The sequence below is a fragment of the Melospiza melodia genome, chromosome 4 (assembly GCF_035770615.1).
Source record: "Melospiza melodia melodia isolate bMelMel2 chromosome 4, bMelMel2.pri, whole genome shotgun sequence".
In the NCBI taxonomy this organism is placed as follows: Eukaryota; Metazoa; Chordata; class Aves; order Passeriformes; family Passerellidae; genus Melospiza; species Melospiza melodia.
This window is the reverse complement of record NC_086197.1, coordinates 74,424,116-74,444,682: the sequence shown is the minus strand read 5'-3', so window position 1 is coordinate 74,444,682 and position 20,567 is coordinate 74,424,116. Positions and strand designations below refer to the sequence as shown.

General features: G+C 38.2%; 1 protein-coding gene across 1 annotated transcript in view; it reads right to left on the bottom strand.

Annotated features, from left to right (window-relative positions):
- NELL2 (neural EGFL like 2) overlaps positions 1-20,567 on the bottom strand; it is a 135,437-nt gene that overhangs the window by 29,534 nt on the left and 85,336 nt on the right. Inside the window, exons 14-15 of the mRNA XM_063155180.1 lie at positions 9,690-9,812; positions 7,170-7,265 (exon numbers count right to left, since the gene is read on the bottom strand). Coding sequence (XP_063011250.1) covers positions 7,170-7,265; positions 9,690-9,812 — 219 coding nt within the window. The remainder of the gene's footprint in view (positions 1-7,169; positions 7,266-9,689; positions 9,813-20,567) is intronic.

Sequence of the window (20,567 nt, the reverse complement as noted above, 5' to 3'; positions counted from 1 at the left end):
TGCAAGGCACAATTGAGTTTCTTTGGGCTCTGTCCAGGGCAATTTTGGGGTTTGGTTTTATTTTTATTTTTTTATGCACCAAAGGAAAAGCTTATAATAGCTCACAAACTTTGAAAATTACTGTCATTGAAATGCAAGACTTTCAGTGACTCCAAAGGCCTGACTTTCAGAACATAATGAATTCCTACGGCACACTGGCATCTATTAAAAGGTTTTATGCCACAAATCATGCTTAAGAACTATTTGTTTGCAGAAGTTTTTTCCAGACTCTATAGAGTAGCTCAACTTCCTCTTAGCTCCATGAATTCAAGTCAGATCTTAATGCAAATAAAATACTCCCTGACTAAAGTATCCTCTAACTTCTAAGTTTCAAACTTAGGAGCCCAAAACCAGGAACCTGAATACTCAAGACACCAAATTCCAAACAAGTCCAGTGGACTGTGAAAACAAATGAAATAGGGGAAGTGTCCCTTCTTCCTATAACTCTTGCTTTGGATAGTCCATGCCTGGGTTCCCTTTATGTTTATTCCACTTCTCTTGCTCTCTTCTTTTGTTTGTTCCTTCACTAAACCCCCCAGCAATCCCTTAAGGATTTCAGAGAATGAAAATATTAACCCTAATGTGCTTTCTGCTCAAAGATTTTCTTGTTATACTCATCTACCCCAGGACACAACTGGCTTCCCCTGCTAGACTATGAAGGGCATACATCTTACTCCAGCCTTGTGCAGGACCTTGCATACTTATACCACAAATTTCAGCCTCTTGGTATTATTGTTATAAATCCCAATTTGCTATTAGTAACTTAAAACCGAGCAAATGGCAGATTCCTGAGCTGCTCAGAAAGTTTTGACTGTGATACTCTCACAGCTTACAGACAGTGCAGCCAAGAATTCTTAAGAATTCTGCCAAAACTAATTTTGGTTCTTAAAGTCTTGGTTCAAACTTTATAGGCTTCAAATACCATTTGTGTCACAGCTTTACCTTCAGAGCCTACTGGCCAGAAGATGATGGTGGTTGTTTGAACTGAACACAAGGGATCAAGAGCTTAAATGGAAGCCGTTCTCTTGTCATGCTAAAAGTACTAAAACACTTCATTTTTGCAAACTCAGCCAAATTAACAAGCTCTCTGGTTACCTTGACAAAGACTTCTTTTCCAATACAAATAAACTATTTTTCCTAATAAACGGGAAATCATAATTAGAAGATTTTCACAAGCTTTCTTTGAAACAGAAGTAAAAACAGCCTTTAATAACCTGAGGTCCGTTATTATTAGGGTCAGTGCACATGAAAAAACATAATCTGGATTTGCTGAGAAGAGTAATAGTTATGCATATTAATTATTTAGCTTATATAGATTATTTAGCTTATATATAAAGTAGCACAATACGGACAAGATCTGATCTACAACAATTATTTATCAAAACCACTTGTCTGGGTCATATTTCAGCATGCTGAACCACAAATGTTGCAATAATTTGTTTTAGCAAGATCCCTTAAGGGGGAAGTTTTCCATACGTGGAAAAGAAAAAGGAAAAAAAATGCAGAGATCCAAACAATATCTTTTCCTTGTCTTTGGCTATTCTGATAAGAGCTCAGGTGAGAGAGAGTCATCTCATCCTCATCTCACACTCACCACTTTTTTCTATAAATTCAGTTACACCTTTAATTCAGCCAAATGTTAGTAATAATGTATGACTGAATTAATGTAGAATCTCTAAGATAAAATTTTTCTCAATTGTTTCTTTCAAAGGTAACAGCTCTGTCTGCCAGTTTATTTTCAGCAGCTTGAATGTGGACTATTTAGTAACAGGTGGACATGATTCCTGCAATAACCAAGGAAAATTCATTAGCAGGAAATTCAAATAGCAGAAAATCATCCAAAAACTTGCAGCCACCTGTTAACAAAAAATACATCAAAACACTACTAGCAGCACCCTCTGCTTTTTCATCTCATGCATAATTAAAAGCTGTCCATAGGAAGACTCAAAGCACAAAACAAGTGTGGAAACTCAAAAAAAGAAGCTGACAAGCAGCAAAAATGCAGTAATCTTGTATGCATACACTAGCAGATAAGCATATATAGTAGAACAGGTCCACTCTTAAAGCTCTGTCACCAGATTAAAGGAGAGTTGCAGTAACATCAAGCAAATCTAACAAAGTAATCCTGTTCTGAGTTCTAAATCTAACACACTTCAAATACAATTTAAGACAGAGTTTAAAAATGCCAATTGAAGAATTCAAAATTTTGCAATCAAAGAAGACAGTATTAAATCAGATATTTTGAAAAAGTTCACCAGGCACAAATACATTTGGATTTACTTGGTAGTCTCATCTCTACAATGCTGAAAGCTGCTCTATTTGATAAACTGCTGGTGTGCCTTATAAAACTTCAAAATTTTTTAATATATAAATCCCACTTCTCTAAGCCAATGAATGTATCCCCAACATTAATAATGTCTCAATCTGTATCCTTTGAGGGGAGACACAGAAATTGTCTCACTCATTTTTGTGACTTGATGACTTTTAGCCTAGTTTTTATGGCTTAATACCAATTTTTTAAAAAGGTGGTATAGGCTGATATATCTGCATATGATTCTTCCATCTGCTGCCTCATTCCACTTGTCCATTTCCACATAACACAGGTCATGATTAATCTAAAAGGCTCCCAGCAGATCATTCAAAGGTGTTGTAACAGCTCTGTGCTCTGTTAACTGCAAGACAGTCCACAGTGAATGCAGCACACTGAAATAGCCAGCCAGCAGTAACAGCTGATTCTCCTTCTTATGTTTCCAACAGAAATGAGACTCCTACTGATGCCCCAGAAGCACCATTTTGGAAGAAAAAAAATTTATGAAACCATTCTTACTTACACAGAACTTCACTTCTCTTTCCAAAACCTGCAGAGTTTATGCTGCACAGGCAGGACCTAAGCATGGACAGCATCATCCCTCTCAGGCTTTGGGAGAAATATAGATACTGATTGAGTATGCAAAGATGGGTTTTGGAAAGGAATTTCTAAACAGTGAGATGTTCAACGTCTTCTTTACTTTGGTCTTTTTAGGTAAGATTTGCCTTCAGGTGTCCCAGGTCACCAAGACCAGTGGAAAATTCTGTCTGAAGCAAGAAAAATCTACCCATGGTGGAGAAGGATCAATATTTAAATAAACAGGAAAAAACCACAGGTCAATCAAACCTGACTGGATGCACCCAGGAGTGCTGAGGAAGCTGGATCATGTCACACTTGAGGCCAACCTGAATTGTCTTTGAAAGGTTAGAGTGACTGAAAGAAGCTCCTCAGAAATGGAAGAAAGCAAATGCCCTTCCTATCTTTGAAAAACGCAAGGATCCAGGGAACTACAGATTAGTCAGCCTTACCTCCACCCCTGGGAAGATTATGGTATCCTCTAAACAGATTAAGGACAAGAAAGTACTTTGGAACAGTCAACACTGATTTACGAAGAGGAAATCATGCCTGACCAACCTGATAGCCTTCTAAAGTAAGATGACTAGGTTTAGTGAAAGGAAGAAGAGCAGTACATGTTGGTTACCTTAGAAAAATCTTTGATAATCACACAACATCTTGAGACAAGCTAAAAAGTGCAGGCAAAATAAATGGAGAGTGAGATAGACAGAAAACCTGCAGAGTGCCCAGTGTCAGAGAACTCTGATCACCTGTGCAACATCCATTTGGAGACAAGTCACTTATCAATATACGCCCAAGTAAACATCAGGTGCTTGGCTTAACATCTGCACAATAAGGCAGAGAACACCCTCAGCACTTTTTCAGATTATACGAAATTTGGAGGAGAAGTTGCTACACCAGATAGTTTTAGTGACATTCAGAGGGACCTCAACAGGCTGGAGAAACTGGCCACTGGGAATTTCTTCAAGTTCAGAGGGAAATGCAAAGTCCTACAACAATTAAGAAGCAACCTCAGGGACCAGAAGGGCAGTGGAAAAGCTACTTGATAGAACCAACCTGGAGGTGCTGGTGCACATGAGCTGAACATGAGGCAGCATTGTGCACTTGTAGCAAAGGGGGCCAACAGCCTCCAGAGCTGCATAAGAAGAGTACTGCCAGCAGGTCACAGGACACGATCGTGCCCCCCTATTTCATGCTGCTAGGTTCTCTCTGGACTGCTGGATCTTGCACTGTTTTCCCTAGTACAGGAGAGACATGGAGCAAATCCAGTGCAGTGCAGTGAAGATGATTTATGGATTAGAGCATCTGTCATACCAGGAGAGGCTAATAGAGCTGAGATGTTCAGCCTGAAATGAAAAGGCTGAAGGGAAACTTATAACCATGTAAAAATACCAAACAGTGCTGCAAGAAGCCAGAAACTCTCAGTCATGTCCAGAAAAGGGACTAGGGACGTGGCAAATTTTATCTGAACATAATGAAAATACTTTTTTTGTACTCTGAGGGTGACTGAACACTAGAATTCGTTGCCCAGAGAATTTATGGAGTCTCCAACCCTAAAAACACTCCAAATCCAACATGGCACAGTCCTGTATGCCAGCTGTAGAAGCCAGTTATATTTGACCCTGCTCTGAGTAGGGGGAGGTGAGACAAGATGATCTCCAGAAGTCCTTTACAACTTCACCATTTCTTTTGTATGATTCTGAGAAATTATTTAAACAGAACTCTTAAACCACCTTATACAGAAGGAAACGGTAAGAACTGATGATTGCATTTTCTAGGTTATTTTTGGGGCGTGGATTCAATCTCCTGATAATTAATTCATAGGTTCAGCAGCTGCTGACAACATCTACATAACTGAATATTTTAAGTTTAAAATCCCAGGATTCTTCAATAAGCAGTTTTAAAGTATGTGTAGCATAAACAGAAATAAGTGATGTGCAATTTTAAAACAGATTTGGCATCTTTACATGAATCCTCCCCCTTCTCTGTATGCGATAGCAATGGAAAACATCTGCCTAGAGAAGATTGCATCACCTTTGCAGACACAGAGACTGTTCAAAGGGAAGCTTCCAGTATAAATTATTTGTAGTAAGCTTGAAACATTTCAAGCCTAACGAGAAGCACCTTCAGCAAACTCAGCTACATTCACTATGAGTGAATGTGTACTGTTTGAAGCTCCAGTTTTCTTTTAAGGCTATATACAGCACCCTCTTTCTTACAGAGCAGTCTCAAAAAAAAAAATCAGCTTTTACTCTTTACCCACCAGATACTTCTTCCATTCGCCACTCTCACTATATTTCAGACTGCATGTTTCAAAATCATGCACAAGTAGATGACAATCCTACTCTGCACATTAGTCTCCACATGAGGTGACCAGACCTGTGCTCCTGTTGCTGACCTCTAGCATTATTTATTTCTACAGCAGGTAAAAAATACCATGTTCAACAGAAATTAAACAGGACAGAGAGTCTTCTCCTCAGAAAACTAAGCTATGAAATTGGTTTGGGGCTGGCCATTGGCTCCACATCATAGCAACATTATCACTAGCTATGTGATACCAGGTCATCACCATACTAACTTGATATTAAACATTGAGATCAGGTATTCAGAAAGGCTCCAAGCCTCTGCCTGCCTCCCTATATGTTTCCTGAAGGGCAGGGAGGATGGAAGTTAGGCCAGCAGTTCAGATTATTTTCAAAGACATTTGGGGCTGAATGCAGTTAATCCAACTTAAGGTACTTGAATTTACTGGACTAGGGACTGAGTGTCCCTGGTTTGCCCTCTAAAGAAGGGAGTATAGGCAGGACTTCCAGGGTCAATTCTAAAAGGCCAGTAAGATCTCTCTTTGATAGTGGCTATTAATATTGACTATAGAAGGAAACTAAGGAGAATATGCTTCTAGTCTACACACTTCAGATAGGAGTACAAAGCTGCAGAAGATGATTTTGCACTTTGAAACTATACATGTTATATTTAGTTGAGAACAGGAGAGCAGTTCAAGGAGCATATAAGACAGCTATCACTAAAACAAATTAACTGCTTTAATACTTGAGCAATATCTTAGCATACAAATTCCAAGCAGTGTTACAATGGAGAGACCTTGGTACCCTGTACTATGGTATGTACAGTCTGTGAAACAGTAAGCAATACTTGAAAACTTGTTCTTTTAACATTGTTTTAGAAATACATGAGTAATTAGGATGCTGCTTTTCACACAGTAGCCCTTGTGTGTTCCTTGTGTGGGAATATCTCATCAAATCCAGAAGAATGGAAACAACCACATTTCTCATCTCTCAAATAGACCAGATAATACAGAATTCAGACTGGTCTGTGTTTTTCATTAAACAAGATATGTTTACAAGTCAAATGAAAGCAATACTTGCTCAAATGACCTCCTTTCTACTGTTTGGAAGATTTATTGAAGGCAATATAGAACAGCAACAATAGTCAATCATAGGTGGCAGACTGCCCTTTTATTAGGTATACTGAAGCCAATCAATCTAAGAAGGCTTTCTCCCTTTACCTCCTGGAGGCAAGTATGCTTAGAATGCATTTAAAAATTCTGCATCAAAAAAGGTGCTGAAGCTATTAATTTGAACTTTGAAAAATTATTTACAGGCACTTGAGATGCTAAGAATTAACATTCTCCATACTCTGCTGGGCAATATAATTTGATTAGATCTAAGACTTAAAAAATAAAGTTCTAGAACAAAGCCTGCCATCCTCAGGGGTAGCAGGGGAAGATAAAGGAATGCTTGTGAAAGGAGGTAAAAGCAGCAGAAACACTGAAACCTGCCTTAACCTGCCTTAATATTGAATAAAATAAGTTGGGTAAATCACAAGTCTTCAAATAAGGTTGCAAATGAAGGTGGGTTACTGAACTGGGAACACATATACAGCACAAAAGTAATCAGTTACTTAAATTTATTTCCAGATGTCAGATTATCTGTTATTTATATGAGACACCAAAGGCCATTTGAGGTGAAAAGCAAGTCCATAATAATCTTATTAATTATGAAACATCAAAACCCAAGATGTCTTAATTCATGTTCTAATTTTTGCAGTCCATGTGCTTCTAATTAGAATTTCTGTAATATATTCTCTTGGGAAGCATATAAGAAAAGTGAGTAACGTTTTAGTGGCAGCTTCCTCTTTTAGGGCATAACCTTAAATTCTCCTTTATTCTTGGATTACTTCAAACATCCTCCTTGGATTATCTTCATTGTAAATTAAGTTATAATCTTACCAGTTTCACAGCTGGGCCCAGTGAAGCCTTGTGGGCAGGCACACACATTGGAAGCAATACAGGCTCCTCCGTTCCTGCACCCGTCTTTGCAAAATGCTGCAAGATGCGAAAGCACAGGGTAAGGGTGAGAGAACCCCACTCAGCAGCCCTGCAGGTGGGCACAGCCTGCCAGCAGGCTGGCACAGAGCGCAGACACTGCCTTCTCCCAAGGATAGAGGTCACAAAGAGATGGTTTAGGGCCCCCCTGCCTCACTGGCCAGATGGGCTGACAAGCTACAGAAGGAGATTAGAGTAAATCATCTGAAGACAACAGCTCCCATATGTGCTCCTCCGCATGCACTGGGCAGCAGTGAAAGACAACATCTTCCCTTGGAACAGACTCTTCCCAGGGCAGTGCTGGTCTGTTCTGCTGCCCAAATAAAGGCCTGAACATAACAGGCACAACTGAATATTAAACTGTCTGGCTACCTCAGTCCTTTATTAAGTAATTTAATAGAAACAATAAAAATACTAATTTTGTCTCAAGGGATTCTGAAGAACTTTGAAACTTTTAGCATTTACAGCTTAAAGTCAATCCTTGGGTTTATTCTTTGGCATGCTGCGCTTACATATTTTTGGTGTAGCATTCTCCAGGAGTGTATGCTTTCAAGAGCCAGTTCTGTGGACTCAGAAATGCAACCAGCTCTGCTTAAAAACATAGCAGCTGTTAGTTGTTCTGATAGCATCTGCAATATGGAATTGGAAATGCTCTGGCCAGAAGAAACTGTAGGTGAAACTAGGCATCTGCAAGTTATAGCCAACACAAAGAGCTGCTTCGAGGCACTGGTCTAGCCCTGCCAGAGGTGCCAGGCTTTGGTTTGCAGCTGCTCTGTGTAACAGCAGCACTGATGAGCTCTCATGGCTCAGAGAATGCTGTTACAGATTTGAGCTATCCAGCTCTCAGTTTTGAGACACCAGCCCTGTGGTGAGGGAGCACTGTCACTGAGACATGTAAGCTTCCCAATCCAGGGGTGCACGGTACACAGGACTGCAGCTGGCAGCACAGTGCATGGAAAGCTGCCAAAGGCATGGGGGCAAGAGGCATATCCAGGTCTCTTTGAAGGACACTGGCATCCAAGCCAGGGCTGCAGAGAAATGCCTGTCTCAGATTTCAATACACAGTCTTAGAGCCTTCTCCTGCATACTGTCTTCTCAGTATTGAGGAAGGAGGGCAGGGGTATACTTTTCTTTCACAGTGGGGCCAGGTGCCCTCTGAATTGTCAGATCTGCAGTCAGAGCCCTTACTCAGAAGAGCTGAACACAGTGCTACAGGGTTATGCACCCTCTCTTTGATCTAAAGAATCTTTTAGTAGCTGACTCCCCTCCAGCAGAAGAATTTGGGACTACTACCAAGCACAGGGCAGGAGTGAGCTGTGTTCTTCTGAAAGAAGATGCTTTGGGTTTAAACCTCATCAGGGTAAGACTTTCTTCTTATTCCCCAGAGGGCCCAGCACAAAAGGACATATTTGCTGACACATGTCCCTCTACCCATGTGTTTGACTGTAAGTGAACCAGGCTGCCATGTTTTATAAAGAGCTAGTCTTTGGTAATATAGAAAAATTGTACGGTTAATTAGGTGATGGAATAACTAGTGCTAAGACCTTAATCAGACTTAGCAATTAAAGAAATTCTGGGTTGCTTAGATTTGGCAATAGACAACAGCAGAGGGCATCTATCTAGAGTGACATTACCAATGTTAGCTCTGGACCTTTAGATTCTAAGAGATCAAGAGCACCAAGGCCCAACCTCAAGGAACACTGGCTGTGATACTGCTGCATCTGTCCCACTTCTCACATCTGAGCACATTCCTCTACAGCTACAATACTTTTATTTTCAAGCACTCTCTATATCCTGTGGTCAGAGCTTGAGAAATTCCAAGGGTTTGGGACCAGCTACCAAGCATAATTTCTTCTGATGTGAAATGCAACAGGAATAAAAGCAGTCTTGTACCTCTGGGAAAGCATATTTTTAAGACTAGAAATTTAAGTTCTAATATTTAGCAGTGAATCAGAATGTCAGAAAACATGTTAGAAAACACTGCCTCACTTGTACTGGAAGTTTTGTATGCCCATGTCTACTGCTCTTCTCACTTAGGATAACAAGACATACCAAACAAGTTTTAGTTCATGCAAGTAAAACAGCAAGTCGCTGACCACAGACAGTGTAAATCGGACAATGTTTTCACAGACAAAGTTTCTTGGTAACTGCAGGCTTCCTTGAATGCTGTACCACATATAGAAACCGCTGACACAAAAAACGAAACGTAACTACTTCAAATTTTAGAGCCTACTATCTCTGTATGCATCATCTTCAAATTACTGCAGACTGCCAATGCAAAGTCAGTGTACATATGCCTGTGAAGATCATACAGGTGAAGGACCCAAGTGCCTAGCTTGGCATTTTGTCTGCTTTGTTCAAGGCAAACGACCAGAACTGCATCAACAATGACAGAGCACCTCATTCAGGTTTCCAGCAGCTTACCTTTGCAGATGGTGCCATTTCCCGTGTACCCCGGCTTGCAGACGCAGTTGTGTCCGCCCACGGTGTTGAAGCAGAGTGCATTCTCATCACAGTTGTGCTGGTTGGTTACACATTCGTCATGCTCTGAAAAGGGAAGCAAGAATGGTCCTGAATTTTTAAAAACCACAACAAAACAGGAGATTTGTATAGGTTTCCAGATTAAAAAAAGAGAAACACAGTAGTATTTACTGGCAATGTAACCCATGTGAACATGTAACCACGGGATAGGCAGGGTATCTATTTTTATCCCATACTAGTATGTGGTAACTACACTGCAGCATAATTCCACCCTCATTAACAGGGAGCCACCATCATTACACTTTCTATGTGGGCTACAGTATTCTCTCAAACATTTGCCGAAGAGCTGGCTAGCATACTGAAAAACCATATGCTACTTCTACTGTGTAATTTATTCATGCAGGTTGATCTTATGTGGGATTCTTTGGGTTTCCTTCAGAAAGCTGACTAACGGCGTGAGACGCACACTCCAACTGCAAACGGCCTGGTTAGCAGAAGGCAGGTCTGCAAAGTGCAGCCCGTGTTTTCCCTCCCCTCAGCCCATACAAAGCACTTTGTTTAGATGAAATAAATAACCTGGAAACAGAGGTCTGCCTGCTTTTCAAGGGGCTTCTAGCATGGCATGCCCTAGCACCGGAGTGTGATGGATGAGACTCCTCAGTCTGGTGACTAGGACATACTAGGAAATATCCCTTTTGGGAATAAATTAACAGTATAGAGAACATGATTTTGTGTTGGCTTGCAGTGCACTACTTAATCTGAAAAAAAAAAAGAGCATTGCTTAAGTATTCAGGTTACAGAAGTTTTAAATGTTTTAGCTTGTGATTTTTAAGAAATGGTAAATAGAATCTTAAAATAAGATGTCCTAAAGTGTCATTTCAAAATGATACGTGAAAAGCTCTGTTATTTTCAAAATGCAGTATCTTAGTCTGTAGGCGTCAAAATAAAATGCTTCCATCTTCTGGAAATACTCCTTGCATTATTTGTTAAATCAACAGTATTCATCTATCCATATATAATTTCAGAGCCCTGATATTTAAATTTCAGGAAAACCAGCTGTTTGGGGAACATAAAGACATCTAATTTTAATCAGCACACATGGGCTAACCTGCACGTGAAGTCTTCATAGCTATCATTCTGCCCAGGTTTTAGTGAATTTTATTAGTGCAGCTTAGACTAGTTCTGGCTATTTAGCATAAGTCTTAAATCTGGAATCAGATGCTCTTTCTTCCCCCATTTTGAGGGGGAAGACTGCTCTGAATCTTCCTCTTTATAAATAATGACTGCACATATCCCACTGAGTTGTCAAGAAAATTAATTTCTTAACATTTGCAAATCACTATGGAAATTTTCAACGTGCTATTTCAATAGTGGCCATAAACTGTAGGAGTATAAAACTGGCAGAATGACACATATCCAATCCATCAGTAGAAGCAAATTTTCCTCTAGTAATGGCTAGGACCTGTTATTTAAAAGGAGGAAACGTTCACCTTAATATAACTAATAAATTTTAAATGCTACACAAGTTTAGTTTTATTTTTGTGGGTTTGCTGCTGCTGAGTGTTTATTTGTTTGGTTTTAATAACATTAACCTAATATCCCTCTTTTAAACAAGGAGTTGTGTCTCTTGTATCGCCAATCACGCTCTCTTCAATCCTCACTGGGTGCAGCAGAGCACAGGCTGCAGGCCTCTGCCCTCCAGCATGAGATTTAATTACTTTGCTCTCAGCATGAATAACCAAAATTGTTATTGTTCACCAAATGATCCAGCCCCTCTAAAATCCACTTAACAATATTTGACTCTGACCTCCAAATATAGTGAAATCTCTTATGCTGGCTGAAACAGAATTTATGTGAAACCACTCCATAATAGAAAAATAAAGTAATGGTCATGTAAATTTGGTTTAAAAGTATAATCTATATTGTAAGAGTATCCTGGCTTTCTTATTTTATGTTAATATTATATTATTTAAATATGGTTTTTATTTAAATATTAATTATTAATATTTTTACAATTTTTAAATAACACACAATAAGAAAATTATTATGGGAATAGATGAAACTTATTCAGCAGGCCAAAATACCCTGCAAAGACATTATCTTGGTATCTCAGGAGAAGGAATACATCACACTGGTAAACTCAGCTTAAATAACTACACATGACAAATTAAGTATCATGCTCAAAGAGGAAGCATAGCCATCCATCTTAAGCCTTAGGAATGCAGAAGCACCCCTGGCATGTACAGCAGCTCTTAATGAGGGAAAAGAGTATATTAGAGAGCAGCAGGTGATTGCAGACTGCCACAGCAGAGGAAGGGCTCTGTGTGTGGCTGGAGCAGCTCTGAAAGCCCACCAAGATCTGCAGGAGCAGAGCTTTGAAGATCATTTGCACAGATGAGTGTCCTTCATGTAAAGAGATGACTGCCACATTTGAGTGTGCCTTCCTAACACTTGCTGTTTGGGGGGTAAGGAAAATTACTGAGTCTTTGAAGATGGATTTCTTTTTTTTTTTTCTTAAAGCATACAAGATCAATAAAATTAGCTTTCCATAGGCTAAATAGCAGGACTTGGATACAAAGGTAATAAGCCTGGTATCCTATTCTACATAAGCTTTGGGGTTTCTTATCCTCATGCAAGAAAGTTCATGGAGTATGCTTCTGCACGAACTGTATTGAAACAGCCATCACTTCTTCTGTGGTTATCTGCTCAAACTTTAGGTCTGTTTTTATTGAAATCACATATTACTGACTCATGAAAAATTCATGGTTTGATAAATGATTCCTGGATTGAAGTTTACATGTCATTTTTAGGTGGAAAATGTTTTAGAGTTAGGAGAAAATCTGTGATCCAATTAAAGGAGATTTTTATATGATTGGAATACAAAAAAAAAAAAAAAAACAGAAAAGAAAATGGATCAGTAGGTTTTACAATCCATCTAAATTTGATTCTCTGTATCATCTGATCTTAGCTTCAATAACAAATTAAAACCATTTAAAGACACTGTTTCTTCATATTGCTTTCCACAGTGACACCTAACAGAGCAGACAGCTTACACTTCAGGAGTGGCTCTTTTATGGACTGCTTACATGGCTAAACTACATCTGAAAAAATCCTGTACAGAAACCATGTCACTGCATCTACTCTTTCAGCACACTCTCTTTCTACTCTTGGCACACTATCCACACCAATTCAGAGACCACCAGAAACAGGTTTATCACTATTGATAACAAGACAGACTGTTCAGCTTTATTAAAACAGAAATACTTATTCTTAATAAAAAGGGTGGTGCTCTGTTCAAAATTCTTCCTTAATTCATGCTTATCACTTTGGTTTCTTTTTTTGATCAAACACTTGGAAAGTCACCTTAAAAGAAAAAGGACAAAATTGCAGCTCCTGAATTGAGCAACCTTAAATACCAAATCAGAAACTGCAGAAGCAGATAGGACCATGCATTATAAAGAAGCAAAAAGCAATTTATAAAAGAATCATTAGAAAAGAAGCTGCAATATGGTTTTTAAGTTCAAAAACCAGTCTTGAAACACTATTTGCCTAATTTAGAAATGCTAAAATTTTATTTCTCAAGGCCATTTATTTGAAAAATCTTTAGAAATCATGTCACATTAAATGAATGTTCCAAACTCATTTCACTGCACACTATAATGAAGATAGGAACAGGCTGGAGACAATAATATTACAGAGGCAAAGAAATGAAAATTATTTTTGCAGAGAAATTTTAATGAAATTTTAATGATTTCTCAACCTGAACTTGCATAAACATCATGTACAAAGACCAAATGCATTGGTTTCAACGAATTCTAAAGCTTTATTATCTAATATATCTGAAATCCATTTTGCACTGTTCAGGACTTAGGCTCAAAAGTGCTGAAATTCCTAACAGCTCTGTTCTGGGAATCAAATGAAGTTTTAAATACTCTTATTTATATTGACTAAACTACCTCTGGAATGAGATCTTTCTAGATAAGAAATTTTAACTCCAAAATTTGCTATTGCCTCATGGTAAGAATAACAGTAAAAGTAAGTGCTTATGTATGTCTCATTAAATAGTTCTTAGGATGCAGACAACAAGGCAAAAAATTACGTGATGATGCAATTGATTTACTTTTGCATATTTGTGTGTGCAAATACATATATACACACAAAAATATATATACACATACATATATATATAGGTATACAAATGTATGTGTATACCTATACACATGTATGTATATATAAACACATATACATATACAGTGTATGTGAAGAATATATGAAAGGTGAAAAATTTAATTTTATTTGGATTTATTGTGAAATATTATTTCAGAATATTCCATATTGTTTGCTTGAGAAAAACTTTACTTCAGAAGGGTATCTAGGGTGAAGTATTGCACCCTATAGAATGAGACTGGTGGAGCAAACTGATCCAGACCTACTAGATGCTGTGATGCATCTCGGTGCAGTGACAGCTGGGGACCTGTCTTTCCAAATTTATCTGTGCAGAGATTCTTGCTGAACTTAGTAAAATTTAATATGTTGTCCACAAGGTGTGGCACCTGCCTCCTCATTCGCCTGTGCAACATCAGCCCCTATCCTTCCTACTGCATATTTTATGATTAAAACCAATCATCTGTATAAAATTTCCTACATGCACACTCTGAGCCTTCCCAATATTTGCCTTGTGTATCCAGATTCGGAAAAGGTCTAAGAAAAAAAAATAATCATAACCCAATCCAATAGCAAATAGAAATGACAACTGAGTTGCATCCCTTACTTAGGGATGGAAAATATGCTGGCAGTTTTCCTCAACCATCCACTAACAACATTGGAAAATAAGGGCTGAGATCATCTTTAAGGTGCAGAAATGCATAAAAGTTCCCAAAAATTTAAATAGAATACATCCTTGCAATTGTAATCTTGTAACATGATGCAACAGATATTCACTGCTCTGCAAAGAACTTGTGAACCCAGATTAAATTTAAATAATTTAAATAAAGAGAATATATTAGGTATTTTTCCCTTTTGATCTCTCTGCATTAAAAAATTGAAATTACTTTGGCCTTCTGTCTCCTTTGCATTGATTTGGTATAGGACTGCAGAACCACGGTGACCAGCTGGCTATCTGATGTGGCAGTGACAACAGACAAGATTTACTTGAATTATCAATAGCCAACACACTTAAATGCCCACTTACAGCTTATCTTAATTACAAGGGTTTTTCCTCCACCTATAGTTCATGTACAAGACAAAAATTAGTAGCAATTTTATATGTAATATGGAAGACTTATTCCATTAAGATCATTTGAGAAATGACAGATGGTTAATCCCTTTAAGACTTCATATTAACTCATTTAAACTCTAATTGGCAGAGTTAATTTAAATCGCAATAAATGCACACTATTTTTAAAGAGCAAATGCTGTAAATTTATTGAACTATTTCCTGGAAAGTGTCCAAAGAAGGGCACTGAAACTGGTAAAGGGACCAGAGAACAAGTCTTATGAGGAGTGTCTGAGGGAACTGGGATTATTTAGCCTGAAAAAAAGGAGGCCAAGGAGGACCTTCTCCACCACCACCTGACAGGAGGCAGTACACAGGTGAGGGCTCAGTCTCATCTCCAAAGCAGAGGCAACAGGACAAGAGAAATTGGCCTCAAGCTGTGCTTGGAGGTTTAGATTGGATACTAGAAAGATATTCTTCACTGCAAGGGTTGTCAAGCACTGGAACTGTCTGCCCAGTGAAGTGTTTGAGTAACCATCCCTGGAGGCATTTTAAAGGCATGTGGATGTGGCACTTTGGGTCATAGTTCTAGCAGAGGGTCATAGGACTTGGCGGTGCTGGGTTGGACTTCACGATCTTAAAGGATTTTTCCAACCTAAAAGAGTCTATGATTTTATATTTTCCATATATTTATGTTAAAATTTTTGATTAGTATTCCCTCAATTTTTTCTGTAGATATTTCTTAATTTAAATGCAAAATAAAACCTGTATTTTAATTACTCATAGAGAGCTATCATCACACAGTTTATCCTTAGTTAATGCTTGAGTCATTAATGACCACCAGCAGCTTCAGTTCAAAGCTTGGGACACCAAAAGCTAGGTCTACAAGAGTTTGTTCCCTGCTAATCCTGTTGCTTGACTGATTTTTGTCTTCATATATCCCCATATATATTTCTTTCTTCACATATTCCCATATATCCATGCTATTCTTGGTCCTCATTTTCTAATTCTTTCTTCAGTGCAGTCATAAATGACAATTTCTGTAGAGCAGTCTCTTGCTCCCACCCACAGCAGGATCAGGGAGAGAAACAGAAGGGCAATAGCTGTAAAACTCATGGTTTGAGACAAAAAAGACAAGTTGATGGATAAAATACATGTTTTGTGGCAGGCCTACCTTTATTCCCTCCATCTTCCTCTACAGCTCTTCATTAAATCCCTTCAACTTTGTTAAACACACCTAAGATTCATCTTCAAAATGTGTTTTGTAATTTCCAATTTCATGGAATAATACATATTTTTACAAAATACACTCGGCTCATGGAGGCTTCTATTGCAATATTAATCAGTGTTACTCCATGGAACATCCTAGAACATCCTGTAATATACTTTTCAACCAGTTAGGCAGAGTAAATATATTAAAGAATATTTTGCCTGACAGCTGAAGTTAAAAAAAGCTTTAATTAATCTCCACTTTCTTTCAAGTCTGCCATTTTGTATATTCCCTCTTCAACAGAAAAGTTTAAGAGAAGGATTTTCTAAAGCATTTAGCAGAGACCCAACTGTTTCCCCTAAAGGAATGTCTGTAATTCCTACTGATTACAATGGCAGGATTGTAGCATAAATGCAAAATTATTCTGAAATCCCACTTTAGGAGATTTCAGTCTAGACCTTGACATGGACCTTGTCACCCACTTCTTTTTGTCTTAATTCAAACTGATCTCTTAGTATCTTTCACCAGTGACATTTTAAAATGAGGTTTCTAGCTTTTAAAAGGTATTTCATTGAGTACACTTTCCAGACCTTCTTCACAGATTAATTTTTTTAAATTTTTTTTTTTAATCTAGCCAGATACACTATTTATTCCCAGGTAAATCTTACTTAATTCCAACGTTTATTGTATACAAAAACTCCCAGACACTTATGATAAACTGATGCTTTCAATATCTTCCATTATGCGGTCAGAAGTGGTGATAGTAAATTCTGCATCTCCAGTGGTGGTCCCTACTTTATTGCTAGTAGAACAGTCAGACTAGAGCTGCAAGTACAATTTCCTCAGCCAACTGAAAAATGTATATTTTAATTCTTCTAATTCCAACCCTTTTATTTACAGCTTCCTTACTAAAAGGCTCCATGTTATTACAAGTCTGCCACTAGCAATAGATACCCGCTGGATATTTGGCCTCCCTCCCACACATATTTCTGCTACACAAATAAAAGCTGTAAAGTAACCTGACTGCTGTTGAGGCTGGCAACTTGCTGCCTGTTCTCCTATTTCATTAACAACAACTTTGAGATTGCTCACATGACCAGAAGGCTCAATAAAAACACCTCTGAACACTTTCTCAGCACAAAGTTAACAGAAGGTGGATATGCACAAAGTGATAGAAGAAAGATGTCTCAGCAATCAAAACTGCCAGAGAACAGTAATGTTCTCAAAACTCTCTATAAACAGCTGGTGCTGCTTCTATTCTTTTTGGAATAGCATTGTGGCCAGGGTTTGTCAACACATTTCAGGGGCTCCTGGAAAATCAGTTATCACAGCACCATTACCTAAGTCAGCACTTGCCTGGCAGGGCACCACAGTGGTGGATGAAATGCTGCTGCTGCTTTGATCCTGTTCTTGTCTGCAGGAACCTGGAGCAACTTACCTAACCATAAATGTTGGGAAACAAATGGGCTTTTTTTTCTTTCTTCTCATGCAACAGAGAATTCTTAATCCATTAAGTAATTCCTCTCATCTCCCTGGCAGTGCTCTGACTCAAGACTCTCAGATCACTCACTGTCTATAAAGGACAGCACTATTTTTGATAAGACAAGATGCTTGAGCTCTCTAGGGAGAGGAGGCCTTCTTCACGCATTGCTCACCTGATTTTGAAGAGAATTCTCTACTCAAAAACAGGGACAAAATTATACTTCAGTGATGGTAAGGTAAGGCAATATTGCTGCTTTTCCCTTTGGTGAGCCTTGATGCCATCTCCAGTGATACAGCCCATTTTCCCTAGCACTCATCCTCCCTGGTGGTTTACAGAGGCACACCAAAACAGCACAGCAGATGTGTCCTTCATGAACAAAGCATGCCAGCTGCCTCCCCTGGCCACAGAAGCACCTGGGGAGAATGGCACAGCCCGTGCCCAGCACTGTGCAGGATCAGCGAGGAGCTAACCCACACACCCAGCCTTGAGAGCCATGAAGGGCTCCTGCCTCTGCAGTTCAGATAGAGCCCTTGATGCCAGAAGATCACCTGCAGAGCTGCCTGAACTGATTCTCACAAAAAGCTGCACAGCACAGTAAAGGAGATGCAATGAAATGGGCTCTCACCTTCCCTCCCCCACTGCTGTAACAGTATGAAACTTGACAATGGCCAGCTTGTTTCATGGGTAAATTTTCCAGATTACATCATGTTTTTATTGCCAGAGTTCAATTGCTAGCGTCTATCAAGCTTACAAATAATTACCTCTGTACTTACACACATCGTAAAATCATTAAAGTTGGAATACCTATAAGATACTTATGTGTATTTTATATTGATAAATAAATATTTGCATAAGCACATCTTAGAAAAGCACACATATCTGAAAAGTTCTGCTACCAAAGTTGCTGTCTTGTTTAAGGACACTATGAATTATTCTAACAAGCAAAACCACAGCTATGAAGTCTACAGTATTGTTCGGGTCTAAAAAAGGCAAAATATGTATTTAGAATCAATGAAGTTAAAAAGAAATTAAACTTTGACCAGAAATTTCATTTTGATACTATTACTATCATCCCAGAATGACTTCACCTCTGTAACCCTACTTCCTTCACAAATCTGCTCTTTGGAAAAGTTATGATTTAAGCAGAGATGCTGTGAACAACTCTGGAGTACTGAAATCTAAGATGAAGCTCATCCTATGGAAGGTGTTTTAAGGTAAACCCAAGGTATTTAAAGCAGACTGTAATATCTGTTCAGACTACCACCAATGACAACTGTATTCACTTCTCAGGCATTAAAATGATGCAGACAGAATTTAAGTTCACCCACTTTACCTTCCGAAGAGTTAGGAACAAGGTAACAAACTTTTCTTTCCAAATATTTGCACACTTCAAAATTTTAAAACCACTTGAACAAATTAGAGCAGATACTCTTGATGAGTGCTCACCTTTCTAGAATTCAATCTTACCTTGAGTAACACTGTCATTTATCCCCACTTTGAGCAGTGCAAAACCTTTTGTTTTGTTTCTTTAAATGCACTGTCATTAAAAGACTCTACTACAGGTTTCCAAATCCTAAACATCAAAGTTAACAGCTGGTGTGCTTCAATCTCATCACATTTACTCATCTGTAACAGGGTAAATGACACAATTACCTGCTGTAATTACTCTTGCTGACAATATATTTTTCCTGGTGATTGGTCTGTGTGACTCAGAGCTACTTACCTTTGTCAGTCCAGTCCAAATCTCCATTTCCATGTGACTTGGACATTGACTTACAAAGTATTTACAAATTAGTTCAAATTTCTGCCAAGACAGATATTTGGGACAGTATTAATTCATCTTTTATTGCATGATTAAGCAGTTTACCACTCTAATATTATTTTGCGTTAGAAAATAACTATGCGTGATTATATTCTGTGCCTCATTCAAAGTAAACTGGAAGGGAGACACACTCAAACAGGTAAATATAATGAAGGAATAAAATCTAAATAAATAAGGACATTGATATTTTTTAAAAATGCTCATTCCTAAAGCAAACATGAATTGAAAAACCAAAAAGATAAAACATTTAGATACTTAATTCTAAATGCTTTCTTGTGACAATTTTAAAGAACAGCTACAGAAGACAACAGTGACTTTTTATTTTGAGCAGTGCAAGTTACAGGCTAATCAAGCTAGCTTACTGCATGTGTTTTCTCTGGATTAACTTTTACTTTAAAAAGATGGAATATATACAATTCCTTGCACCATTTCCCCAAATAAAATATTTTGGAGGATGTGAAAAGACTGCAGCATATAACAACAGAAATAAGCAGATACTGTCTTTTTGAGATTATTTGGAAGCTTGTCAGAATGAAAAAAATACTCCCACAAAAACTCCTGCGAACCATTTAGTTGGAGCAGCTTCCTATTTTATGGCTAAGCTTGTTGAGAGAACTCTTGGTCCTTGATACAAACATTGATATATTCAAAGGTTTTTTTGTTATTTGATGATGTGGGGGTATGTTAATTTTTGCACAGCTGACTACATGAACAGTAAAGGGCATGGTTTTAAGAAGAGATACTGACTACATGAACAGTAAAGGGCATGGTTTTAAGAACGGTAATCAATTTACCGTTCCAGAAAGAATTTTGATTTTCAGTTTTCTAGTTCAGTCTTGAAGATGCTGCAACAAACCCACTAGCATTTTCTTTTAAAAAACCAAAACAGAACAGCTCTGTGAGTTTTGTGTACTAATAATGTCCTCAGGAAAAATATGAAGTATCTTTGATAGACACAGTACTTTCAGAAACATTACCTCACAAAATGCAGATTCACTAACAAAAGTGAGATTTCACCCAAACCCCTTAGGATTATATTGTACAGCAGCACAACACAGACAGCAATGGTTGCCTTTGTATAAATGTGATTT